At 33.4% G+C, this 27,462-nt stretch overlaps 5 protein-coding genes across 21 annotated transcripts; 2 read left to right on the top strand and 3 right to left on the bottom strand.

The window, feature by feature from the left end:
- Positions 1–3,880: 3,880 nt before the first annotated feature.
- LOC103492108 (uncharacterized) lies at positions 3,881–9,421 on the bottom strand. 2 transcript variants are annotated; one of them, XM_051081217.1, is made up of 5 exons: positions 9,012–9,303; positions 7,950–8,429; positions 7,146–7,253; positions 5,828–5,976; positions 3,881–4,112 (listed from the first exon to the last, which is right to left on the bottom strand). In XM_051081217.1, the coding sequence occupies exons 3-5, from the start codon at positions 7,243–7,245 to the stop codon at positions 4,035–4,037; spliced, it is 327 nt and encodes a 108-aa protein (XP_050937174.1). In that variant the 5' UTR covers positions 7,246–7,253; positions 7,950–8,429; positions 9,012–9,303; the 3' UTR covers positions 3,881–4,034. The 2 variants fall into 2 exon arrangements, with proteins under 2 accessions (XP_050937174.1, XP_008450534.2); XM_008452312.3 differs by lacking the exon at positions 7,950–8,429 and having other exon boundaries at positions 9,012–9,421.
- A 2,134-nt stretch (positions 9,422–11,555) lies between these two features.
- On the top strand, positions 11,556–12,286 carry LOC103492107 (uncharacterized). Its single transcript, XM_008452311.3, has one exon. The coding sequence runs from the start codon at positions 11,724–11,726 to the stop codon at positions 12,162–12,164; it is 441 nt and encodes a 146-aa protein (XP_008450533.1). The 5' UTR covers positions 11,556–11,723; the 3' UTR covers positions 12,165–12,286.
- Positions 12,287–12,761: 475 nt separating this feature from the next.
- Positions 12,762–19,887, bottom strand: LOC103492105 (putative pentatricopeptide repeat-containing protein At1g56570). 8 transcript variants are annotated; one of them, XM_051081213.1, is made up of 6 exons: positions 19,838–19,887; positions 19,116–19,529; positions 17,914–18,602; positions 15,947–17,286; positions 14,331–14,460; positions 12,762–13,035 (listed from the first exon to the last, which is right to left on the bottom strand). In XM_051081213.1, exons 3-4 carry the CDS (start codon positions 18,523–18,525, stop codon positions 16,078–16,080), a joined length of 1,821 nt encoding a protein of 606 aa, XP_050937170.1. In that variant the 5' UTR covers positions 18,526–18,602; positions 19,116–19,529; positions 19,838–19,887; the 3' UTR covers positions 12,762–13,035; positions 14,331–14,460; positions 15,947–16,077. The 8 variants fall into 8 exon arrangements, with proteins under 8 accessions (XP_050937170.1, XP_050937169.1, XP_050937171.1 ...); XM_051081212.1 differs by having other exon boundaries at positions 19,733–19,874; XM_051081214.1 differs by lacking the exon at positions 19,838–19,887 and having other exon boundaries at positions 19,116–19,186; positions 19,299–19,697.
- Positions 19,888–21,601: 1,714 nt separating this feature from the next.
- On the top strand, positions 21,602–25,304 carry LOC103492104 (uncharacterized). Of its 6 annotated transcripts, none has more exons than XM_051081209.1 (6): positions 21,602–21,655; positions 21,939–21,995; positions 22,632–22,956; positions 23,823–23,927; positions 24,088–24,135; positions 24,956–25,304. In XM_051081209.1, the coding sequence occupies exons 3-6, from the start codon at positions 22,690–22,692 to the stop codon at positions 25,196–25,198; spliced, it is 663 nt and encodes a 220-aa protein (XP_050937166.1). In that variant the 5' UTR covers positions 21,602–21,655; positions 21,939–21,995; positions 22,632–22,689; the 3' UTR covers positions 25,199–25,304. The 6 variants fall into 6 exon arrangements, with proteins under 6 accessions (XP_050937166.1, XP_008450523.1, XP_050937165.1 ...); XM_051081208.1 differs by lacking the exon at positions 21,602–21,655 and adding an exon at positions 21,750–21,857; XM_008452301.3 differs by having other exon boundaries at positions 21,639–21,995.
- LOC103492103 (zinc finger CCCH domain-containing protein 3) lies at positions 23,531–27,187 on the bottom strand. 4 transcript variants are annotated; one of them, XR_007818925.1, is made up of 7 exons: positions 26,840–27,113; positions 26,693–26,760; positions 26,505–26,598; positions 26,370–26,441; positions 25,655–25,903; positions 25,329–25,387; positions 23,531–24,340 (listed from the first exon to the last, which is right to left on the bottom strand). XR_007818925.1 is itself a non-coding variant. In XM_008452299.3 (5 exons), the coding sequence occupies exons 1-5, from the start codon at positions 26,967–26,969 to the stop codon at positions 25,794–25,796; spliced, it is 474 nt and encodes a 157-aa protein (XP_008450521.2). In that variant the 5' UTR covers positions 26,970–27,187; the 3' UTR covers positions 25,557–25,793. The 4 variants fall into 4 exon arrangements, 1 of the variants encoding a protein (XP_008450521.2); XR_007818924.1 differs by lacking the exon at positions 25,329–25,387 and having other exon boundaries at positions 26,840–27,132; XR_007818923.1 differs by having other exon boundaries at positions 23,531–25,387.
- Positions 27,188–27,462: the final 275 nt, after the last annotated feature.

The raw sequence follows: 27,462 nt of genomic DNA, 5'->3' as shown, positions 1-27,462 counted from the left end.
TTGACCATTAAACCACAAGTTTATTTAGCTAAACATGCAAACCCATAAAATCATATTGCCTAAGTATAGAGGTAAGTCATCAATCAATTTATTTGTTTAAGTATGGAAACCAATACACAGAGTCAGCTGTAAAGTCATGTTGTCGTCTAAGTATAAATTAACGGTTTGCCTATAGGGACAATTATAAAGCTTGATGGGGTTGGCCATAGGAAGATAAAAATTATGTTTGTGTACTTTGCCACATATTTGGGTCGTTGGGTGAATAAATTCTAGAGTTTACAACAGTGAGTATCAACCTTATTAATAACCTGAGAAGTTAATTAGTGAATAACCGTTATGAAACTCATTTTTACATAATCAAAATGACCCTTTACATTTGAAGTTTGAAACACATCCTAAACTCTCTTACTCTCCAACTCACTAAGTCATTACTGACTTGATTGTCAGAGTGTTGGTAGCCAAGCACCACACTAGTGCGTAATTCTTCTCTACTTTGCAAGGTCTTTGTTCCATTCTTTCTGAGAATTACAAATTTGCAATTAGCACCAAATTTTAATATCAACAACTTACGATATAGTTATTTTTTGAAACGTTAAGAAAAACTAAAAAATTAGGTTAAAACTATAAAAGAATACTAATAGTAGATGGTCTTTTATTTAAAAAGTATTCATAATCTTTTGATAGTTATAATATCACTTTTATCTTTTTATAAAGTTTATGACTATTGTTATAGTACAAAGTTTTAAAATTTTGAAGGAAAATTGAAATCATAAGTGATGCGCCGATGACCTTGAATGAAAACTCCGATCATTGTATTGTATGTTCTCTAACATCACCGCATTATTACCGATATCAAACTTTCCTACTCTATAGATAATTTGAAACCAATTTTTGAAAGAAGAATAGTATTTTAAAAACAAAAGGTAAAGTTGATTAGACATGTTTCATGATATAGACAAAAAAAAGAAGATTATAGGTAGAAAAATGAAATGTAAAACAGTAGATTTGGGATTTGAAGATGCAAAACCATATCAAACATTCAATGTAATAAAGTTACTTTTTGAATGGTTGTACAGAAAATAATAATAATAACAATAAAGTAAACTTGAAATCTACCATACATATAACTATTACTTTTTCAAAAAAAAAAAATGTTGAAATTTCACACAACTTTTCTTACTCCTTTATTACTAAATGGTGCTTAACATAAACAAAGAACTTTTAGTCTTACTTGAAAAAAACACTAAATTATTCTTATAATTATATAACCGGTCAACTTCAATTGAGTTAAGTTTATTCTCTCAGCTCATTAGTCGATATCTAATCCTCATATGTTATGTTAAACTTAAGAATATATGCATACATATAGTGTTTCAAAATCTAATCCAACTTAAATATAACTCAATAGTAATTGGTACTATTGATACGAATCATTTTAAACAGAAAGTGACATTTACACCATTCAAAATTTGGTGGTTGTTGTTAAGAAAACGCATAGGACATTTAAGTTTGATAGCTACTATGATTTAAACGAGTTTTTCCTTTTGAGCCCTTTAGTTTTCTTTTGACTCCTATCACAAGTCAACTCAATGTATTTTATTATTAAATTATAAATTCAAATCTATACTCAAGATATCAATTTAGTTTTTTAATTTTAAAAAATACCTCCCTAAAACAAAAACTTTAAACATGTTTTTATTTAACCTTTGCTCTCTCGTATAGTCTTAAACTTTTATGATAATAAATTCATTTTACCTTGTTACTTGCACTTATACGATATGTGAATTAAACTAACAAGTAATGAAAGATAACCGAGTAAGTTAGACGAAAGATGAGCACCCAAAAAATGTTGGATGAGGAGTGAAATAAAAATGTTGGGTTAACTTTTACTCTTATTTATTTGATGTTATTTCCTTGAACTATGTAATGCCAAATTATCCCTTATCCATTCCTAAAGTTATATATATTAGCCCTTTTAAGATAGTTTAGAATGGCACCAAAACAAAAGAAGAAAGTGATGGGAGAAAAAGGGTTTCTTTGCAAAGTTGGAATGTCCTTAAATAACAGCAAAGGTCTTTGCAAAGTTGGAATGTCCTTAAATAACAGCAAAGGGCTACACAGCAGCCTTTGCAGCATTTCTTCTTATTCATCTTCCAGCAATGCCTTTTGAACAAAGTTTTGGTGTAGCCTTTGACAATCTGTTAGGTTCTTTTTTAAAAAAACAGAAAAAATTAGTTGGGAAAATGGAATTTGGATTAGAGAGAGGGTGAGGAAACTGACAAAATGAAGGTACAGCTTTTGAGTTGTCAAAAGTCCTCTAAACACACTCTTAGGTCCCCCAACCAATATTTTTCCTATTTGGATTGGCCAAGCCATGTTCCAAGGACATCTTCCTTTTCTTTTTTTTCCAAAAAAAAATATGAATCAATACTTTTTCGTCTAATCACTCAACAATTTGTTAACCTGAAAATGACTCAATACAAATAGTAGTACCCTCCTTGTTGAAGAAAAAAACATCTTTGACAATTTAGTTTCTCTTATAAGAATGGATAACATGTTTGGATAATTGTAGATAATTGTCCTATGAGCTGATTTATATTCTCTCTTTATGGAGCTATAGTATCTATTTTCCTTACTATTATGAATATCCTACAAATAAAGTCATTCTCTCTCTTAAAACTAAAGATCTTTAAGATATACTTTCAAGTACTAATAATTCATCTCAATTCAATGAAAGTGTTCTACACAACTGGTACCCTATTTCCTAAACCAAATGAAGACTTTCTTCTAAACTCAACCTTTACAACTATTAACCACAGTTCCATAAAGTTCTTCTATTAAGCAACATTGCCCCTCAAAATTCTAGGAAATTTATTCGTTTCATATTTCGATATAGAATGTTCGAAACACTAAGTTGAGTTACAAAGTATAAAGTTAATATGTTAGAGTTAGTAAGTTTATGTTTGAGATATAAAATTGTAAGATGAAGCTTTTTGATAAACTTGCAAAATAAAGAACAAGAAATATGAAGTTAACTGACTTATAACATCAATGGGTCAAACAAGCCTTATGATAAACTACAGCACACATTTCTATATAAACCTGAGAAATCTAAAACAAATCCTAAAAGGGTTTGAATAAGAAAATCTAACATAAAAGAAAGTGCATCTCCATGTGCTAAAGAGGAGAAGAGAAGATGCGACAGCAAGAGAAGAGTCCATTCTGACAATGCACCTGAAAATTTTCTAGTTACAACACACATAATTGAAATAAGAGAGAAAGAGCAATAATTGAAGGGCATGCTTAGGTGGGTGGTGGGAACAAGAAAAAAGAATGAAACATAAACCAAACACAAGTGGTGGCTCAAACCTAATGGCCTCGATTATGGCGAAATCGTGTGCATCCATCCAACCAACCAACATCACCACTTCCCTCCCCATGTAATGACAAAACAGGAGGTTGACTATCAAACATCACACATTTTCTCCAGTGGGACCCAATCATAGCCTCACACGTGGCTTTGCTGTGACAAGGAAAATGACCACTCACAATGATGGGCCCTTGCTTACTTTTTTTTTGGGTACTGTTACGAATAGCGACAAAAGATTCAGAAGAGCCCCAAATGGCTACTAAGAAAAAGTTTTGATTGGATTCCATACACAGTATCTATTATATGCCTCTATAGAATAACTTAATTTACAACTCGGACTGAATCTATAAAATAAGAGTTCAAACGAGAACAGCAACCAACTTACCAGAATTGGTTTTGCCCTGTCATGTAATTGATATAAATTTGAACTCTCAGTTCACTTGAGTTTAAGATTCATGCATGTCTTAAAGGAACTGAATAGCTATATAGTTTGTAAACGAATAAAAACAATTCAAAAGCCAAAAAAATAAAGATACGCTTTAGATTTAGTAAATGAAATACTGTCCCTCGAAGTCTTACAAACTGAAGATCACCAAACGACTCCATCGCATAGTTATTTCTAAAGAAAAACGATTCCATCGCCTAGTAAACATAGTTAAAACCATCAGGACTTCAAGGAATCAAATCGAGGCCTCCATAGTCCAAGTCTGTACTTGTGGGTGTACTTCAATATCAGCTTCCTCTGCCACAGAGATGAAAATTTAGGCCAACAAGCACGATTGTGAAGGCATTAATCAGACCACTATTGCTCTAAATCAAATACAAGCTATCTATAGAACTTTACTATTGCCAAAACTTGTATTCTAATTCCTCAATAACCATGAGTTCATGACTGAGATTCAAATTCAACAGTGAGGTGTGTGATAGACCCACTATTATTGATATATTTAGCAGAAAAAGAGGCAAGAGGAAACTAGCAGTAACAGGTGTAATGTAGGTGTGGACCCTTTCTGTAACAGCAAACTTGTAACCGGGAAAGGGTTGTATATCCATAACTGTATAAGATAACTGAGGAAAGTGTACTTCTCCACTTATGGATATGAAGTAAGATTTGCAAGTACTGGAAGCAATTTTTATGAATCTAACTGCACATCTATAGAGTATCAGATAATTTTATGGTAGACAGATCTTACCCGAAGGGAGGAATGCATCTGATCTAGCTTCGAGAATGATGGATGTCATTAGACTAGGACTAGTAAATGCACATGTAACTTTCCTTGGTTTAGTTACTTTGGTTACAAAATACTCAACTTCCAAGATATGCATGTTATATAACTACACATTTGTAATCAGATTATCACTTCAATGTCACTGGCCAAATACTTCCTTGATACTAAATTCTTCTTTTTTTTCCTTTTAGAAAGAACCAAGCTTTCATTGAGAGACAATGAAATAAAACAAATAAAATAAGCCCTCCAAAAAGACAACCTAGCAAAAGGAGTCAAAAAGCTAATTATATAAAATGAGGCTCCAATCCAAAAATAATAAGATCTAGAGAGTAAGAACAAAACTCCTCACAAATGAAAGCCTATAAGGAGATCAACCAAACAAGTGATCAAAACTCCTCTTAAGAAACCCTTTTTTTTAATAAACAAAGCGGCTACAAAGGTTTATTAAAAAACAATTATAGAACTAATTATCCAAAAACTAAAGGGATAAAGAAAAAACTTCTTGATTACATTTTTATACCAATGATTTGCAGTTTAATTAAGGCTATCATGTCAACTGTCAACTAAAATCTCGGTATAAAGTTCATAAAAGCTTGTAAATGGAATTTTAAACTCATTTTAGTTATTTAAGATTCTTAGCCTCTTAGGCTACAGAAGAGTAAAACGTTTACATATAACCAACTTTGAAAAAGAGAAAGTAATCTCTAAATACTATATTCATATATATAAATATTCAAAAACAGTGAAGTTTACACTTCAAGAGGATCTTAAGAGAAACTATTGATCCCCGCATTTATATATACATCATATATAGTAATATCTAGAAGGAACTAGAAGAGTTCAGTAGAAATAATTGAAGGCACTGAAAAACTGAAAATATTTATAAAAAAAAAAACAAAATAAAATACATCATAACAACTAGACTACCCATCATTCTGATTCATGTGAGGCTGCAACTACATGGTTATTTGCTCATAGCATATCTTCTATTTTCTTTTTTTCACTTTTTTCTTTTGGTGTCAACAATTAACACCAATGAATTTATAAGCAGAAGAGAGAAAGATGGCTCTCAGATTGCTACAGTTGCTAATTGCTGCCTCTAGAAAGATCGTTAAATATAAGGTTAACGAAGCCAATATGCCTATCCTCTTAGTTGTTTTGGCAATTAAAAAGGTCTAAGCCTTGTCCTTATAAAAATTATAAAAAGAGTAAAGAATAAAATACTTACATGTTTGCATGGAATTCCAAGTTTTTTCAGCTTAAGTGTGCGAGTAACAAGCAGCTTCTGGAAGTCGCCGATCTCTGATTCAAGTTTAGCCACATGTGATTCAACTCCATGCCCAATACCATTTAAAAACTCTGGTATCCCGACCTTCACTAGAACATAATGTCACAAAATCAAGTGCATATATATCTTATCTTATTGACTCCAAAATAAAAAAATAAAAAAAATTAGGCTTACGTCAAGGGATGAGAAATTTACACTTACACCGATGGTGTACACTTCCATCAATGGTGTTTTCTAGAATGGAGAATTGGAATCAATTGGTGGAATAGGCCACTAATTTGGAAATCCCTACCCATAAATAAGGTAATCTCATTTCTTCCCCAAACCTTCACCAATCTCATTCACATTCCTTATTCCTTGACCTACCACCTAATTACTTAACATCCTTAACCTTTCTATTTCATCTACAATGAGATCCACAATCTTTTTAGGGTTGTTGCAAATATAGCATGTAGGTCCTAAGTATTACTAGATATAGCACAACGTAAAAAAAAAATAAAAAAATGCAGATATAGTAAAATTTAGATCTAGATCTCGAAGTCTATCAATGATAGATTATATGGAAATGGGAGATGGAGTCTGTCAGCGATAGGATCTATCACTGATAGATTTTGCTATATTTATAAATTTATAATTCTTTAAAAATGTTGCTTTTCACTTAATTATTAGCCCTAAAAGTTCTACCCATTGCATGCGCCCATCTTTTTATTAATTATTTAACAATTTACCTCCCTTTAATTTACCTTATTTATAATTTTACTTCTAACAAAAACTTATGTTATTATACTTTATTACATGAAATTCTTTTTCCAAAATTGAAGTTTTTTAATTGATTTTATTTAGTAATGTTTTATTATTCAATGTTCTGAAATCTTAAACATTTAATTAGCAAAAAATGCCCATAATGACACATTAAATCTCGCATCCTCCCACGAGTCCCACCCACCTCCCCCACCTCTGAAGACCTATCAACCCTTTTAAGATTCCCGCAATTCCTCTTAGATCACTCCCCACAAAATCATTTAACAGGTCTGCCATAAACTCATTCAACAAAATGAGAACAAATAAACTCCATTTCCATGCCTATTCACACAACCATTCAGTAAACAATACATTCCTTCGCGTCTCGTCTTTAGCTGACAGAACAAACTAAGTTTACTTTCCATATTTCAGAAACCAAATTAAGCACAAGGTTCAGTTCTCATATCAAGATGAGAATAGAGTTATTATAGAAACCAAGACAGGAAAAACCACGTACCGATATATGGGCTAGATTTAGAAAAGAATCTAGCAAATAAAGAAGCTGAGTATGGTTGCAGTATAGACCTATGGTTGGAAATAATATTCCTCCATGCCATCCTTCTTGCTGTGGACGATAAATCTATCAGTCTAAAATCATGTGCATCTCTTCATGAAAGGTCTTAAGCTTTGAAGCAAGTTACAGAAAGCTTTAAAGTTCTGTATGCTCAATTCTTTAATTTTACTTCAAGATAGTTAAATGTAATATGAATATAAACAATGAATCACTGTACACTGATCAAGGAAACATCTTACCCTACCCTCTTTTTCTGAAACAGAAATGAAAATTTTCATTCAAGAAATGAAAAGAGAGCGATGCTCTAAATACAAGGAAACAAAATAAGAAAATTAAAAAACATAGGACAATAAAAAAGCAACGAGAACAATTCAAAGAGTCAAAAAAAAAATGAGGCTACACTTTACAACTAAAAATCATTAGACAAAAAACTTTTCAACTGAAGGGTCGTCTAGCAGAGGGCAAAAATTGAAACTTTTCAACTGACTTCCTTGATGCTAAAACAAAAGCCTCAATAAAACCGAGAAGGAGGAGAAGAACAACTTGCTCCTCAACTCTCATGGAAAAAAATGGCTTGAATAATGTAATGAGGAAGTTAAACGTCCAACTTCAATAATCCAAAAACAAATTGTACACAACTTATCCATAGGGGCTTGAAATACTCCACAACTTTCCAATGAATTTTCATAAAATAGAATCACAGGAAAATCGATGCAAACTGATTGAGAAGAATTGTCACAAACCCACCAATCAAATTAGGAAGAGCTCCGAGTATCAAGCTTTGAGCTCCTCAAAGATTTCCACTTTAAGAAAATCTGAGGCTGACATCTTACGCTCAACCCACTAACTCAACAAGCCTCCACCTTCTTTAACTCTTGAAAGAAAACTTCATCTGAACAGCTAGCTTTGGGAGAAAAATACGCGTGAGGTTAACACACCAAATATGGGTCAATGGCCTATATGTGTTTTAGCATTCTCTTCTTATACCCACTCAACATGGAGTTCTCACGTAAATCAAATCTCTTTTTAATTCTACACCTGAAAATAAAATCTCCATAAAACTCCAAGAATAAACAGAATATTGTCCTCCCCACCAAACATCAACGCATAGTTCACTGTAACTTCAAAATAACACCAGAAATAGTAAGAACTTTGCCAGCCCCAGAGAAAACGAGAACTTCTCCCTAAAGCCAAGCCTTCAGTCTTTTTAGTTGTAGTTTCATTTCCCTGTAAAATACACAATCCAGTTGCACTCTCTGTTCTTTCCAACATAAATATCAATAAGCAAATCAACAGAAACACAGCTCAAATCCCCAAATGTTTCCTCATTTCAACAAACTAGCTTTTAGACTTTTAACATACAATACGGCAACTAAGTTGAATCAATACATACAAGAAATCTGTAACCTACGCCAATATAGGCAGGGTCAACCACCGGAGCACACTAGAAAGTAAAATTTGATAGTCAAGAGATATGGATATATCAACCAGCTGACCCCCAACACAACGAAATCAGTAGGCATTGGGATTGGATAGCTTAGAGCAGGAGAATCCACTGACATCCGAGAAACAGAGAGAAAGAAGCAAGAACAAGGTTATCTGGCGAGCTGAACCAATGAAGGTTATCAGGAGCAAGGTTTGTTCACAACAAGACGGAAATGAACCCATTACCCTCTATTATGCTTGTTAGGATTAAAAAAATAAATCAATCAAATTTAGGAAGATTTATAATTGAGAAATGAAGTTCATTACAAACGTAGGCCACTATGAAACAAAAAAAGAAGAGAGAAAAGATAGAAGAGAACAGACCTAAATGGCGAGTGAACAAGAGTTGAAGGGACGGCGGCAAAAGAGAGCGTTAGGATGCAACAGATAAGAGGTGGGGGCGTTCCGGCGAGTAACAAAGGTGGAAGAGGGAGAGAGAGAAACAAGACGCGAGATAGGGTTTAAGCTTTTCTTTAGAAAATAATAATAAATATATATATATATATATATTTATTTGGTGGGTTTATTAAAAAAGAATAGAAGAAACGTTTATTGATTTAAATTTCTTGTTCTTATAATTTTTTCATAAATTTTCGTTAAAATAAATATTTTAAAACTTACAAACTACTTATAAATTTAATTCATGAACTTAGAACTTAATATATAAAACTCAAATGCTCCCATCACATCACATCACATCTCATCTCCTCTCCTCTCCTTCATGGTGAGCACTTCTTGGAGAGATCTATTCAAAAATTAAAAGTAAATAAAATAATCCATAAATAAATATTGACCACTGAGTGAGGACAAGAGAGAGATATTATGAAAGTTTTTAAAATAAATTTTTGAACCAAATTATTACTTGAATTAAATTGCTATACAATTGAAAGATCTAAATTGTTATTTGTAAAAAGTTTTAGATACTAAAAGTGATTTTTAATCAAAAACAAAAAGTTTATAAGCTTAGATTTAATTTTTATACTACTTATATTTTAACACTTTATTAAATGATATATTCTTTTAATTTACAAGTCTAACATAATTTTTAAGTACTTCTTTTATTGCAAGCAATGAATTGAATTAAAGTACGAAAAAATTTATAGTATTATGTTAGTACGAAAATGATTTACATATCATTTTATGATTTTAAAAATTTTGATTTTATCGTCAAAACGAACATAGCTCAACTTATATATAATTTATACTAAAAGAAATCCTAAAGTCTATGGTTGGAATTGTTCCTTCTCTGTTGTAATATAAAAAAGAAGGGTTTTAATTTGGTTAAGTAGTAAAATAGACTATTTCCAAACACATCATCTAATAATAATTTATTTTATTTTTTTAGTTCCTAAATCTTTGTTAAGCAATCAATTTATGGAAAATAATGAAGGAGGGTAAGTATGTATATGGTCCTAAAATGTCTCCTACAAACTTTTAGGCTATGGCTTTGGCTAAATATGAATGGTTACCTAACAATTTTTCAATTGGAAGTTAGCACCTAATTTTAGGTATTTGTGAAAACTAAATTAGTTGCTTTCATTTAAGTTTCAACTGATTAAAACCTAATCTAATCTAAGTTTTAGGTTTTCGTTTAGTATTTTGGTAGCTTTTTAAGTCAGTTAGGCATCTAGAAAAATCATATATGAGAAAAAGTAAAATAGTATTTGGTAAAGTTTAAATTTAAATTAGAAAAAAACTAACCATGACGTTTGGTAAATAAATATTAAATTTGTGTAGTTTAGTTATATAATCAAAGCTAGATTATTATTTCAATCAAGGATGATCATTGGTATGTTGGAGTTGGGTCTTCTCATAAAATCGACTCCGAATCGATCATAGTCAGTTTAGTAAAGTGCCAAACTAGTCTCGACATCGATGGATAAGGATCGATCGGATCGATTTAATACTTAAAAATACTTTTTGGAAATTCTCGATTTAAAACTTTTGATTCCAATCCGACCGACTTTTCTCGTTTTTCGACTAACATTTATACAAGGTGTTTTAAAATAACATTTATAAGAAATTAAACCAATTAAAATTTGAAATAAATATGAGAAAATAAATTAATAAAATGATAAATTTAAGATGGAAGAGAAGCATTCCTTGCAAAAGCAATCTTAGTAAAAAAATATTTGGAAGAGAAAATGTAAGTAGCAGGACTTGAACATGGGGTATGGTTACAATTTTACCGCTAGACTAATTGTTAGTATTAGTTTCAATTTAGTTTAGGAAAGCTCAAGCCACCTAAGTCTATATTAAATCTTTCGGTGCCTCTAATATTTATAAATCAATACTTTTTAAAGAAAAATTGTTCACTAAAGTCCAACCTAAGAAAGAAAGGAAACAAATTCCTATTACAAAAAACTTACGTTGTAATCCTAACCACACATCTTAGGGGTATATAGAACAAGTAATGGAGGTGTGAAATTTAGAGAAGTGTAAACTCTTGAAGCCCACAAAATAAAGAGTTAATAAAACACCAAATTGATGATTGGGATAAGAAAATTGGAATCACAAAACTCGTAGTTACCAGTACACTAAAGAGTATTCGGAATAAGAAGTGAAATAGTGAGAAGTAAGGAGTTGTGAACTTTTAGAATAAAAAGTGATAAGGTATAAAAATGATGTTTTTCTAGTGATAAGATCCACCGACTCCTTACACCAAACAAAAAGTGAAGTTCATAGGTTCATACTTCCCTACTTTTACTTTCAAAAATTTTAGACGTAATAGACCCTTAGATGCCAGTTGAGGTCGTTGTCATTGGCATTCTTCCTAACTCCCATAACTAAACACGTCCTGCTTGAGTAAAAGAAAACATATATTTTAAAATTGAGAGAGAGAGAGGTGCGAAGGGTGCATTGTCAAACCAACTAATTATGGCTGTTAAGTAGCATACCACACATTACATAGCTTGAGAAGTCTTTGACTTTGGCAATGTCATTTGTGTAATTTTAAAGATAATGAAGGGCGAAAAGAGAGCAAAGAACTATAAGAATCCCACACTTTGGTGATTCCATTCAAAGAAAGGGGAGAAAATGTCTATTGTGAGAGCAGAAGTGAAAGGAAAAGCAGAAGTATACCAAGGAGATGAGTTGTGTCAAGAGAAATCCAAAGAAATACTGAAAGAAATGGGGCTTCCAAATGGGCTTTTACCATTGAAAGACATAGAAGAATGTGGAATATTGAGAGAAACAGGGTTTGTTTGGATAAGGCAAAAGAAAAGCACAACTCATAAATTTGAGAAGATTGGGAAGCTTGTTTCTTATGCAAATGAAGTGACAGCCATTGTAGAGAAGAACAAAATCAAGAAACTCAGCGGAGTTAAGACTAAGGAGCTTTTGGTTTGGGTTACATTGAGTGATATTTATGTTGATGAACCACCTAGTGGGAAAATTACTTTCCAAACACCAACAGGCTTGTTTAGGACTTTTCCTGTCTCAGCTTTTCAAGTTCAAGACCATGTCAAGGAGGTTTAGATCAACTAATCTAATCTAATTTATCATCTCCTCCTCATTTTTCTTTATGCTTTCTCTCTTCGTTCACTTTCTTGCATAAATGGATGGTGCCAATATGAAATAAAAAAATGTTACGGTTCAAATTTGTTTTATGTTCTTCAAATTTCCTGTTTAGCAAATATGAATATGGTACGCCGTTTTTAAATGTTGTTAGTATAGTATTTCACGTTATACATTCAATTATTTTAATTTAATTAGATTATCAAAGTGGGATTCTTATAGTTGAATGGACATTTTTTATTTTCATTGTACATATCATTTTTGAAAGGTTGTCATAGGTACTGTTATTAAGAAATCATAGGTTGTTCATGACAGTTTTTCAGCAGTATAAGAAAAGGCATAATTTTAACAAGTCTGTTTTTCATTCATCTGCTTCTGTTTTTGTTTTTTTTTCTCTCGAAGGTGTTGGCCAAAATACTGTAGTTATTTTTAATAGCGTTTTTTATAGCAGTAAAAAACACTGTCATAATCAAAGTTATTAAACATCTTTGACTTACCATAGCACTTTTTCAAAACTAGAAAATACAGTCTCAAATATTTTGTAGAAGCAACCTCAAATATGTAAACGATGGATGGAAGTGCATGTATATCAAAATAAGAGTGTAAACATATATATCTCCGAGGAAGTTAGTGGCTCACACCTTCTACCTCCAATTGTTGTATATCTCCTAATGTGACTCTCTAATCACTTCAACACTGCAAATTACATAATTACATAACAGTAAAAAGTTTTGAAAAATAAAAAATAAAAAGTAACCTCTCTAGTTTTTTATATGTTACATCATTTAGATTGCACATCATGTTGTGACTAGTTGTCTTTTTTGCTCGGTTACTGCAAAAGAAACAAATATTTACCATCAGATTTGACTGAAACTCCTTAACCAAACGTGTTTGCACAAAAACAAATAATAAACTCCATAACAATCATTAGTTTCATAGTCCTATGATAAAATTCTCCCCGTAATGAACAATCCTCCCCCTCCAAATTATTTCCAATTAACCTCTAGATATACATATCTTACATAAACCTCCAAAGTGCTGGATAACACACATATAACATAGTGCATTACCTTCTATATAGTTAAAATAGGGTATAGTTAAAATAAGGTATTATGGTCAAATCCTTAATTTATTAGAATTAAGATTAGTTTCTTTTATTTATTAAAATTAGGATTAGTTTCTTGGTTTATTAGGATTAGAATTGGTTTGCTTTTCAAATATAAATAGAGTATTTGTCTACTTGTATTCACAACTTTTAAAAATTAATAAAAAAAAATCTCTCATTTGGTATACATCGCAACAAAAAAGATATTGTTAAAGCAAAATTAACAAGCTAGCTAGACCTTGTTTCAATGCACTAGAAGACCCAGAAATAACAAAACCACTTAAAAAGTTTCCAGAAAATTTTCTTAATGACATTTTAACTGTCAAAACCAACTAAAAATATGACACTTTCGACTGTCCAAACCAACTAAAAAAATGCATAAGAGATTTCATTCTCAAAACCTCCTAAACAATGTCTCAGTAACATTTTGACTATCAAAATCTAAAAAGTGTCACTTTGACTCTCAAAACAACCTAACAAGTATTTAACCGATATTTTGAATCACCAACCCACCTAAAAAATGCCTAATATCACTTTGACTTTCAAAACCATCTCAAAATTTCAAATCGTATAGGCCCTATATGGTAACCATTTTATTTTTTTAAAATAAGTTTACAGACACTATTTTCACCTTCAACTTTTCTTTCTTTAGTTAAAAAGCCAAGCCAAAATTTTAAAACTAAAAGAAGTAGCATTTAAAAATTTGTTTTCGTTTTTTAAATTTGTCTAAGGATTCAACCATTGTATTTAAGAAAGACAAATAATTGTATGAAATGAGAAGGAAATAAACTTAATCTTCAAAAACCAACCAAAAATAAATTGTTACCATACAGGGCTGCAAGGTAATGTTTTTCTTAATGAGAAAACTCAATTGAGTAAAGTTTGTCATTTTGCCAACATAGGGGACTCAACTAACATTCTATGGCATTTTAAACAGTATGTATGAAATCTAACGATTTTCTTCTCACCGATCTAACAATTTTCTTCTCACCGAACTAAGAAATAATCATAGAGCAATATACCTATGCCTGGACATCAATGATCAACGATGAATTTGCCGATGGTTGGATGGTTCCATTTTGCTAGGATTGAGGATGCTCCCAAATCTCATCTTCAAGAGGGAGTGGTCGAAACCAATGTCTTGGTATTCAGCTGCACACAAAATTTGTAGGAACAGTCATTAACCGTAACTCTCCTTCCTCTCCAACTATGAATATGTATATACAATTATTAACGGGGAAAGCCTAGAAAGAACTGTAGAGTTCATAAAATTAGCACAGTTAAAAACCTATTATATCTACTCGTGAAGCACTAACTAGTTAGAGTGGTTGCATTTGTTCTAAATTTGCGACGAATTCAGGGAAGTTCAAATATGATTTTTGCAAGCTTTATAATGGAAACTTATCCAAATAGTTTCGAAGGAGTAACTAAGAAGTGTCCAAAATAATACTGGCTCTCAAAACTATCTAAAAAGTATTCACATTTTGACTCTCTAAACCTCCTAAAAAAGGGCCCAAGTCTAAGTAGAATTTTGACTATCAAAACCACGTAAAAAAATTCTTACAAAGTGCATAAATAACACTTTAACTCTCAAAACAACCTAATTGTCATTTTGACTCTCATTCAAAACTATCTCAAAATTGCTCAAGTATCATTTTGGCTTTCAAAACCACCTTAAGAAATTTTTACAGCTATTTAGGCGTGTAACCCACACTCTAAAACCACAAACATATTCTAAGGATGTCTAAGCACCCTCAAGACCAAAAAGTAATTCACAACAACCTTAAAGTGGTTACCATAACTACAGGATCACAAAACATGAATACTACCACAAGGAGCATCACACTAATGGGTGGAACAATACTCTCCTAAGAGGTGTTTGAATCAAGGAGTCAATGCAATTTCATTATCTATAATGCTTGGGTTAAACACTCCCTACGCATGTGAACTTGATTTATGCGTTAAGACGCCGGTATAGAGGAAGTCAAGTTTTGTAACCACACAGTCACACCCACACTAAGCATGTGAACTTGATTTATGCGTTAAGACGCCGGTATAGAGGAAGTCAAGAAAATCACAATGCTAAGTAAGTCCAACCAAGAATAACAGACCCAAGCACTATAAAGCACAAAAATGCATAAAATCAAAAGTTTAAATTTGTTGTAACTTGTACAACAAAAAATTTTCTATAAAATGATAATTCACTAAAAAGTAAATTTCACATCCCATTGTTGTGAAATTAGTTAACAAAATCAACATGATTCAAACGATAATTAAACTCAATATAAAACATCAAGTGCAAACTATTAAAAGCAGTAAAGAAAATAGACACTGAGTTACGTAAAAAACCCGAGTACCGGGAGAAAAACAACGATTTGACTTTCTTATTAAGTTCTCATATTAACAAAAGATACAAGGGAAAAAATAAATAGACAACATGCTTATGAGAAAAAAAAGGAAAGGAAATTAGGGTAAATCCTTACTTGGGCCAAGCCCACTAATTCTAACACAAATAAACAAAGGTTTATGATATGAAGAGGAAACAAAAGGCCTATATGGGAAGCATTTTACAAACTGAGAAAATATGAAGTTCTGAACAGCAAATTCTATTAAGAACATAGCAGAGAAGGACCCTTACCTCCTTTGCAAATATCATTTTCGTCTTCTTGTTTCAATCATGTTGACAACGATGTTTTTTGAAAAAGGAAGCATATGATATTCCAAACTTCATATTGCTTCATGAGGTCTTCCGGGTTATCATGTTCTAGATTAAGTCCCTTCTAGATAATCTACTATGTAATTTAAATCTGCCACATCCCCATCATCTTTCATATGCCAAATAAGTACATCGATAACTTTGTGCACCCACTCTATGTGAGGGCCCATCTTAGCTCCAACCACAAAACTATAGACTTCATTTCTGATTTCAATCCAACTCTTACCCACTTCTTTCTTTTTGTCCATCCCTTTCATCAGCTTCCTCATTTTGGCGAACTCGCCCCATTTACCTTCAGCTGCATATATATTGGACAACAGCAGATAGGTCCCCGCCATGTTTGGCCTTGTACCCAATACTCTTTGAGCTGCCAAATTCCCTAGATTGGAAAGTTTACACGCTTTACAAGCTCCAAGGAGAGCACCCCATACAGACTCATCAGGTTCAAATGGCATATTCTCGACAAGTTGAAAAGCCTCCTCAACTCTCCCAGCACGGCCAAGCAAGTCCACCACACACCTGTAGATTTCTTGATCTGGGTTTATATTGTAGTCCTCCAGCATAGATCTAAAATATTTTAGTCCTCTGTCCACAAGTCCAGCATGGCTGCAACCACTTAGGACTCCCATGAACACTATCCGATCAGGCTGAATTCCACTTTGAACCATTTCATCGAACAACTTCACAGCCTCTTTCCCATATCCATGTGTGCCATAGCCAATCATCATAGTAGTCCAGGACACCAAATCTCTTCCAGGCATATCACAGAAAAGTTTGTGTGAATCATTTATGCTTCCACACTTTGCGTACATGTCAATAAGGGAATTGATCAATGCCACATTCTTGTCAAATCCTCTACGAACAATTCCACCATGAACTTGTTGTCCACAGCTTAAGACTGCTAAATTGGCACAAGCAGCTGTAATACTTGTGAATGTAAAGCAATTCGGCTTATAGCCTTCAGACCCCATTTGGAAAAATAAACTCAGAGACTCACTGGAATCTGACCTTTCATATCCCGCTATCAAGGTGTTCCATGTAATTAAGTTCTTTTCAGTCAATTCATCAAAGCATCTTTTTGCATCACATAAATAGTTGCACCTGCAATACATGTCGAGTATTGAATTCATTACTGGAGCATCACAGTGTAGACCATATTTGGTGACTGCTGCATGTATTTGCTTTCCACATGAATACGAGCTGATTGAAGCACAAGCTCTAGCCGCAATGGAAAAGCTAAATGAGTTTGGTCCAACATCTTCCTGTAGGGCAAAGCATGCATTGTTACATAAAGATAAACAGATTGTGACAATATTAACGTTAAGTTGGAATTTTGGTCCTGAACTTTCTGGGCTGTCTTATATTTAGCTCCTAAACCTCAAATGCATCTAATAGTTTCCCGAGCTTTCAATTTTGTGTTTGATAAGTTCTCAGCACAAAATTAGTTTAAAACACGTGAGGCGTGGTAACAATATTATTTTAGGATTGTGTTTGAAATCAACCCACCTATGGTTCTTAACTAATACACAGTTAGCATGCCATATAAGTGTAAGAAACTCTTAGAAACTTTTTAAAGTGCTAAGATTAAATAGATAAAAGCATGAAAGGTTAAGAGCTCGTAAGAACTTTTAAAAGTATATAAACTAAATAAACACGACTATAAAAGTTTAGAAACCTATTACACTAATGCTTAAAAATACAAGGCCTGAATAGACAAGACGTTAAAGCTTAAGGACCATACAAAGCCCAAATCAACACAACCATGCCTATTATGCAAACTAATATTAATAACTCAATGCAACTGTATAACTGATGTAGTGTGCCCGAGAAATCGAGTAAGGTACTTCATAAATGTAAATAGATTGCTGTAACAACTATAAGATTGTTACCAGTAACATTTTCCTGAAAGCTAGAAGCCCACTGTAGCCATCACCTCTGTGAGTCAACCCTGCAATCAAAGTAGTCCATGACACAGCAGTCTTCAGTGGTATATCATTAAACACACTCAATGCATCATCCATGGTAGCACAAGAAGCAGCATACATGTCCAAGAGAGCATTCTGGACGTACACCGACCTGTCAATACCGAGCTTGGTTGCTAGACTATGAGCCAAAGCCCCACATGAAAGAGCCTTCATGCCTTTGCAAGCCTTGAGAACACTAGACATAGTGAAGGCATTTGGTTGAACTTCACTCCTCAACATCTCAGAGAACATAGTCCATGCTTGAGGGTAGTGATTGCAGGAAGTAAAGCCAACAATCATAGCAGTCCAAGTGACCACATCCCTTTCAGGAATTTCATTAAACAGGTTACAAGCTTCTCTGGTTAGGCCTTTGTCGAAGTATGATTTGATGAGATTTGTGGCCCAAAAGGATGGTCCTTTTGGTGTGAAAGGTGGGTTTGATTGTAAGGTGGAGTTGCTTATCCATTGAAGAGAGTTTCTTACTATCAATGGAATTGGGTGGAAATGAGGGGAGGATGCTAGTTTGTCAACACTCATCCCAGTTTGTTTCTAATCAAACCCCGTTCAAAATTTATTGGACTGACTTTGTGTAAGGACCCGATTTTCTGAGATTTCTAAAAGAGATAAAGAGTCATTACTACATGTATGCAATCTCAAAACAATAACAAGTCGACAAATTTGACATAAAATAAAACTTTCTAAATAAACAAAACGTTGTCAAGACAATTTGATGAAAGGCGACGAGAACTTTTGTTCAAGATCCCCTGAAAATATTTCATTAATTTGTTATCTATCTCAATGCCTTGCGTCAAAACATTGAATCACTTAAAACAAAATTTGAGTAGAAAAACATAATATGAAAAGAATGAGTATTTAAAATACCAACTAAAAACCCCACTACTAGGTTCATTCAGGCAATGCAATTACATACAATCATGAGTTTGAAAATCATTAAAACTAGTGGTACCCAACACAAGTAGGCCAACCGCAACCAAAACTGTGTCAATAGCCATTCCAGGCCAAAACTATCATTCCAAGCTATACTGTGTCATGTGTCAATTGTCATTCCAAACTAAAACCTACCGAAAGGGTTTCATTAAACCAATCCAACGGGTTTCAGAACCTACCGAAAACGTCCAAATTCCCGTTTCCCTTGCTGGACAGCGGCTCGATCATCTCAAAATTTCAAATGTAACCTCTATAATCATGGGTAAAACAACACTTAGTCCAAAACTCAATGCGTAATCAAAATTCACTTAAAAACAATCCAGAACACCCAAAACACCAATTCCAATGACGGCGGCGCTGACCACTGCGAACTCAGTGGAAGGCGGCGGCACTGGCGTTCGGAGGTGGCGCGGAGGTACCTGGCAGGCGCTGAACGAATGGTAACTATGAGGGAGACGAATAAAAGAGGGGCTTTACTGGCGGCGGCGAAAACGGTACCGTGCGAAGATCAGTGGCCGAGGACAAGGAGTAGCGGTTGACGGCTGTTGGCTAGGGTCGGCGCCTGGCGTGCGCGGTAGCTGGCGGGCGAACGGCTGACCTCCGAGAAAAAGAGAGAAAAAATTAGCAAATGTATATTTGAAAATGTGAAATTAATTCAAATATCAAATAATAAGAGTAATTAAAAAAAAGTTTAATATGGAAAATTTTTAGAACGAAGCCATTGATAAACATTGTAGTCTTTTTTGCTATAATCGAAAACACCCTTCTCAAAAATAGATAGTCCAAAATAAATCACCTTTTCTTATATGTTTACTGCCATCTTTTGCTAAGTAAGAATGCACCAATGGTGCTTAAGTCCTATTGGGTTAGGGGTACCTCTCTCAGCATGATGTTGCAATACCTGTAACCTAATGAGATAGGTCGATGTTTTCTCCACGCAGCCTCTATCTTGCAATATGGTCGTCCTCTTAGTTCGATGCGTTTAATTTTAAAAGACAGCATGATTTATAAATTGGAAAATTAAATTTTTAATTCTTTTAGCTATCAGGAGATCGTTTTATTTTTATTTAGAGTGAGAGAAGGACAAACCAACTTTTCTTCCTCCCATCTTCATACTTACTTGGAGTAGTCCATGCCTTAAAACAACATGCCATTGCAGTCAAACTATAAGTTATAATAATTAATCACTTTTTCCATAAAAACTTTGGATTTTATCTTGATGAATGATACAAATTAATAAAGAAGGTTGTTTTAATTTGTATTCCACCTGCCTATCCAAATAAGACTGATTAGGAGATAAGTCACATCAAACAAACATCATCTTTGAAATTGAAGGGAAATGATATGTACACTATACATTAACACTAATGATGACTAAATAATAATATTGTTTTTTTCCTAGAAAGAATAAGGTGAAGTCAATGAAAATATTAAATACAAAATTTAAGATTTTATTGAAAGCATTAAATTTAAAGTAGAAGAGTCTAAAATTAAACATATAAAAAAGATAGTCGTGATGAAGGCATAAATTGAGCTAAAATGTAAGTTACGTCAAATTGCATGAAGAAGGAATATATGAATCCTCTAACTAATCATTAATATCGTTTAGGATTAACCAACACAGTACCAATAACTAGTGCTAAACGACGATTTTGTTTCATTGGAAACTTTGCATACTGCATCTTCCGGTCTAAAATGATGTGAAGAATATATTTTTGTCGACGAAGAAACATGTCCACTAGTTTTTGAGCAACCTTAATACCAAGTTCATCCAAATATTTCTTAAATGAAATAACAACAAAATATGTGTGAACATATATAACTTAAAATTACATTTAAGCGAAAGCTAAAATACACACACAACCAAATACACGTAGATGAAAATTGAGATGAAATATATTTTCTAATAATATCGTCAACAAATATATTTTCTAATAGAAAAATGTCAATACCAACATGAATATAGCCACCAATTTTTGTCTTCATTACTTTGAGGCTATTTTTCGAAAATAAACTATGGTGATAATAAAAATTAAATAAAGCTTTTGTTAATGAATATTTCAATGTTTTTTTAAGATTTAAAAATGGTAAAATAAAATATTTTAGAGTGATTTTTCTAAAATTTGATTTATGAGATCTTTTATTTACGAGAAAACCAATTTTAAGAGTCATCTACTTCCCTTCCTCGGAAGTATCTAACTTAAAAAGATTGGTTTTTATTTATTTATTTACTATTTTTGTTGTTACTTCTCTTTTGAACAACTCTATAGCATTGGTAGGGATTTACTCTCAAAATTTCAACTATTTTTTAGATCTAACCTTTAGTCTGTCTCGGTTCTTTTTGAAGAAGTCAGGTGATTTGCATTGTTTTAGACACAATACTTTGATACAACAACACACTTAAGAAACTACTCCAATAAGAATATTTGAAAGAGGAGAAAAAAGAGAAAGCTCAAGACATGTTTAAATCAAGAATCTACTTAACTATTTAGGATGAATAAAGAATAGAAGGGAAGAATCCTACTTTTTAGAGAAAAAAAAAAAAGAAAGATATGGTATCATAAATAATTGAATAAATTAAGAGAAAAAAAAGCTATGTTTTTTATAATTATTCAATGACTGTTTAGAATATTGGCATCCAGCTCCCAAAACAACTTTATGATTGTCATTTTATAAGAGAAAAGTCATCAAACAATATTTTATCATACCAAAGCTCATGGTTTTTTTTTTCTTTTTCTCTCTTTCTTTCAATATTTTCTTCGATGATAAGTTAACGATGTCGATGAATGATTACGACAGCAAAATGTTATCCAAAAAAGTGGATGCGTTTTTAAATTTCTTTTTATAAAAAACAATGATCAGAGTTAATAATTTTGGTTTTGGCGTTTCGATGCGAACTTTCCAACTCCCATCATCTCCACGTTCTCTACTATGCTATTTATTTAATCTTTGTTTTTTTCCTTTTTAATAAATTCTCTGATAATCTGATCGTCTTTTACTAGGTAAAGAATAGATAAGACTGGTGGTTGAGTTTTTGCCTTCTTCTCCAATCGTTACAGGTAAACATGTCTAAATTCTCTTTCCCTTCTCAGGAATTTTCTTTTTTCTCCTCTTTTTGTTGAACCCATTTCTTTAATTTCCATTTTTGTTCCAAGTTTGGATTTTTCAATTGTTGTTGTTTTTGATCGTTTTGGGGTTTTTGATTCTGTTCCATTTAAGAAAAAAAAAAAGAAAAGAAAAACTTAGCATCTCGATCGGGAGTTAATTTCTCTTTTTCCTTGAGTGTTCATGAATTGCTGGATGGTTTGGCTTCTGTATTCTTCAACTTTTACATGGGATCATTACTATTATTCTATTGTCAAGTAGTTTTATGAACTGGGTTTTTTTTTTTTCACTTTCCCTTCTCGATTTGTTTGATTTCTGAGGTATTCCAGTGGAAATTGCTGCTGTTACTCTGTGATGTTATTTTCATTCTTTGTTTTCTCATTTGAGTTTGCGTACACAATTAGTGAAGTGAGGGCAAGATATGCTATTTTTGGTTTCAGAAATTTGTTGTTAACAGTACAATATTAATGAGCTAGTGTTGTGAAATTTGTTGTTGTTCTAATCCTTGTCTAAGAGAAAAGGATGGATTATAGAGAGAGATTTTGGTGATCAGTTGCAACAAGTTAATCACTTTTGTTCATATATTGCAGATTGTTGGGGACAATTCTCTCCGTAGCAGTACTGTTATTAAGAACAGATCTTTGTTAAATGGGGTCGGAAGGGCCTCCATCGGTTACGATTCATGTAACAGGGTTTAAGAAGTTCCATGGAGTTTCTGATAATCCAACTGAGACGATAGTGAACAATCTCAAGAAGTATATGGAGAAGAATGGTTTGCCAGAAGGTCTAACTCTTGGGAGTTGCAGCATTCTTGAGACTGCGGGGCAGGGAGCTCTCGACTTGCTACATAAGACGTTGCAATCTGCTGTAGAGGGGAAGGGTTCTGAACCTACCAATTCTAGAAGAATCATCTGGGTTAGTTATTCCTGCCCCTAGCTCAAACCTTTCTCTATACAACACTTATTTCATGTTTTGCTCATCTCTGAAGTTGCCTTCCATTTTATCTAGCTTCTCTCATTTTATGTTCCACTACAACTTATTATCTGCTTGTCATTAGTTCTTTTCGTGTTAGTTTCTGCAACTGGATAATCAAATCTACAACAGAAATTACTCGGAGGATACACTACTTCCTTTTGTTATGGTTTGACTTTCCTTTATTTTCTTACAAAGCTTTCGATCTTCAGCTGAAAAACCTCCCAAGTGTATTGTTGTCTAGAGCATCAAAACAAATTAGTCTATATCATTATAATTTCAGTGTCTCTACAATCATAAGTGCATGGAGAAGAAAACGAACAGCCACTTAACCATTGAGTGATGTCGCCTAATTTAGTATTGGGGGATCTGTTGTAGATCATGATTAACTTTTCTTATGAAATTTGATTAGGTATTTTGCACAGGACTATTATAAGGCAAAAAACCATATTAATGTTTCAGTGAGTTGAGAAGACGAACGGAACATGCACACATGACACAACAAGGAAAATACTAATAGAGGAAAAAAGTTGGTTTTTGTATAAAATCATATAAATGGAATCCACGTCTTAAACAATCTAGATACATGTGTCATAATTCTGAAATACAGATCATTAAGTTCAGAAAGCATTTAGCTGTCTTCATTTGCCATTTCCTTCACTTGACTGTGATGATTGAGACGAGAAACGGCAAACCTTAAAGCAGAACTTGTGCAAGTTTGTGCCTTGCATCATGTTAACAACTTAATATTGTTATCTTCATTAATGTTCTGAGTGATGACTCAGAAATTGTTACTGTTCTTCCTCCAGCTTCACTTGGGAGTGAATAGTGGTGCTTCAAGATTTGCTATCGAACGCCAAGCCTTTAATGAAGCCACTTTTCGTTGTCCTGATGAAATGGGATGGAAGCCTCAGGTAGATAATTTGCTTAATATGTATTTATCTCCTAGTCTCCGGAGGTCCTTTCAGGGACATCCGATAAAATTGGAACTCCTAGTCTCCAGAGTTTAGTTTGCTTGACGGTCTATTTTTCTGGGAGGTTGATTATTTGTTATTACTTTTGTCTGCTCTGCAGAAAGTGCCAATTGTACCGGAGGACGGTGAAGTATCACGTACACGAGAGGTACCTGGATTTGTTTTTTCTTGGGACAAACATACAACCATCAATTACTGACTGTGTTAGAACTTTATAGGGAATGCCTTCTTGCTTGATTTGCTTTTCTGCACATCGCTTCTCTTTTACCAAATACTAATGTTAATATATCACACATCAGCATCTGTTGATATTTGAGGGTTAGTTGGCACCTACATTTGAGGGTTTGTTGCACCTACAAAGCATGACCAGTTTGGTTAGGGTTATATGTCAAACATACGTTAGACAACATTGATAGAGCATTTGAAACACAAATATGCAACATTTATTATCATGTTTCCCAGATTGAACCTGTTTAATTTTTTTGAGTTTAAGTTCAACAACACGTGGAGATGAACTTAAACCTTTGACCTTTTGATCAAACGACTGTGTTTTATGAACTTATGAATATGTGTCACATTTGACACTCAAGCTAAATGTTATATCTTTCATTTTTTTGTTGATAATAAATTGATCGACACTTGGACAAAATTTATAATGATCGAGATATAAATATAAACACTACTGATTTGGAGTTCTTTCTGTTAAAATGTCAAGCCATTCAGGGTAATGTTTGTTTATTTGAGAAATGCGAAATTGGTGTCCCTGTTGTGTGGTGTCTATGTTATTCTTCGGGGCAGGTTGCAAACTATATAGTAAATTCCATTGCTTATAAACACGAAGATGGCATAAGATTTGATTTGTAGAAATTACAGAACCTTTGTTGGTTCATATTACCGCCATTGATGACCTTTAATTTTTATGCAAATTATTTCCTCGTCCTGATTTTATACCCGAACTCTGCCTGCAGACCTCTCTTCCAGTGGAGGAAATAACCAAGACATTGGCAAAGAAGGGATACGAAGTAATGACGTCGGATGATGCTGGTCGGTTCGTGTGCAATTATGTCTACTACCATTCCCTCCGCCAAGCAGAAGAGAACGGCATCAAATCACTATTTGTTCATGTTCCTCTCTTCTTAACTATAGATGAAGAGACCCAGATGCAATTTATTGCTTCCTTGTTAGAAGTTCTTGCATCTTCAAGTTATTAGGTTACCAATGTATAGGAGGATGTATTGGGGTGATGCTTGTTTGTCAAGATGCTTGAATAAAAGAAATAATAATATGCTTTAAGGGCTAATGTATGTATTTCAAAAACGTGCATTCAAATGTTCTTCATACTTATCTTTAGATGATTTTGGCTACTTGTCGACATCAATAACATTTGGAGCCTCCCGTGCCTGATTTATGAATGAAAAGTTAAATTTGCTAGCGAAGAAAGAAAGTCTCAGAATCAAGCGTTTTGCTTAATTTCTTCATCGTCATATTGCTGTTATACCATATATCATTCGATCGTTATGATCTCAACAAGTTCAAAGCACCATAAACTCAATATAACTCAATATATCATGACGTTTCAACCTGAGCTATAATAACATATGCAAACTAAATACTTTAACATTAACATAAGATGAAAGTTGATAACATTTATGGGTTGCAAATCGTACCCGAAGGGGAAACAAGAGAGAGCACATTTGCTGGATGTGAAGACAACAAATTTGTACAAATTTCTGCATAAATAGAGTAGCACTTCCCAGAAACCAGAGAACCGATGAGAGTTGTACCAATAGCTGATATTGAGATGGATTATCCCCAATCTACGAAAGGAAGAGGTGGGTATCCACCCTCTGGAGGAGGCATCAGTGATGGAGGTAAATTTCCCCATGATGTTCCCAGTCTATCGCTAACTAGACTACCTGAAGGTAAAGATTATGAACTAATGTAAGGAACAGAAACCCACTGGGTTGGTAACCATTTAGTTTTAGTTTTATTAAATTAAGTCCATCTCCTCTCAATTTCTTACAACACTCGTTTCATCTTTATTGGGTAAAAAATTTCAATTTTTAGCTAATTCTAAAAATAAGAACAATTTTTTTTAAGTTTCACGACATGGCCTGATTTTTTAAAAATTGGTAGGAAGTATACAATAAAGCAAGGAACTTAGAGGTGGATTAGTGTTTTAGATGGTTAATTTTCAAATACAATAAACCTGGTTGCCAAACAATATGTAGAGCTGTTCAAAATCGATCAATGAAAGATGAATTGTTGCTACGAATGAGCAAATACACGGCTGTTCCTTTTGGTAATAATAAATAAACAAATAAAGCGTGGAACACATAAAGCCGCCAAAAAAACCAGCAACAAGTTCACTTTAAAAGTTACCTGTGGAAGAAGAGTTGCCGTCTACAAATCGATTAAACGGAACATTTGGGGGTTGAGTATTTTCCGGGAAACCTGTGAATTAGATTCAAAATTAGACAGGAAATGGATGAAAAACGAAAATAAATTTCGGGATACCTGCAATGGGGTGAGAACTGGAGTTGTGCGTATTGTCATTGTGGTTGTTCTTGGGGTGAAAATATTTACAAGAATCACCGTATTGGCAAAACCCCTTTGAAATGAAGACGAAAAAGAAGCAAAAATTAGGTTAAAAGAAAATGGATGACGATGCGAAGAGAAGAAGAAGAAGAAGGATTGAGAATTACCGTAGAGAGGAATCGATTACATATGCGTGGTCGGAAGTGGAAGGAATGAGGGAAAGTTTGATTGGAATCTGCAAGGGAAAAAGGAAGAATTGAGGGGGGGAAATGAGGGGAAAAGGGAGAAAGAAGAAAGGAGATGGGGTGTTGGACCTTTGAAGGAGTCGAACCATAGAGCTTTGGCCTTCTGATGGGAGAGACTTTGAAGATGGCGTTTCCGAGCAAAGGGAGTGTCTTGAAATTGCTTATCGCAATAGTCGCAATAATATTTTCCCAATGGCATCTTCTTGTTCGTCGTTCCAAAGCTTTCTTTGAAGGTTTTCTGTTTCTGATCAATTTCTCCTACAATCAACCTTATGTTTTTTTCCCCACAATTTCTAGATTTGTTTTTCTTGGGTATAAATTGGTATTAAGACTTCCTTTTTTAGTACAACCATGAGGTGGCGAATTTAATATATTGATACCATTGAGCAAAGCATACTTCGATGTGTTTATTTTGTGAGTAGATGCATCCGAGTCAACAGTTCAATAAGTCAAATTGTTAATATTTGCTAAAGTACCAAAAATAGAGAATTGTTTAACATTGTGAAAGACTGCATCGACAGTGTTGATAGTTGACAACATATGAAAATTACTACAATTTTGGTAAATTGTTATTGTTTGGTCACAGTTTGACTGAGGATCAAGAAAAGTAACCGTCAAATCCAATTTGAAAATTCATCACATACTCAGATTGCAAAAACTAAACCATTTCTCAAATCTCTCCACAAAATTAT

The sequence above is a fragment of the Cucumis melo genome, chromosome 2, assembly GCF_025177605.1.
Source record: "Cucumis melo cultivar AY chromosome 2, USDA_Cmelo_AY_1.0, whole genome shotgun sequence".
NCBI classification, from domain to species: domain Eukaryota; kingdom Viridiplantae; phylum Streptophyta; class Magnoliopsida; order Cucurbitales; family Cucurbitaceae; genus Cucumis; species Cucumis melo.
This window is presented reverse-complemented; position numbering and strand designations above follow the sequence as displayed.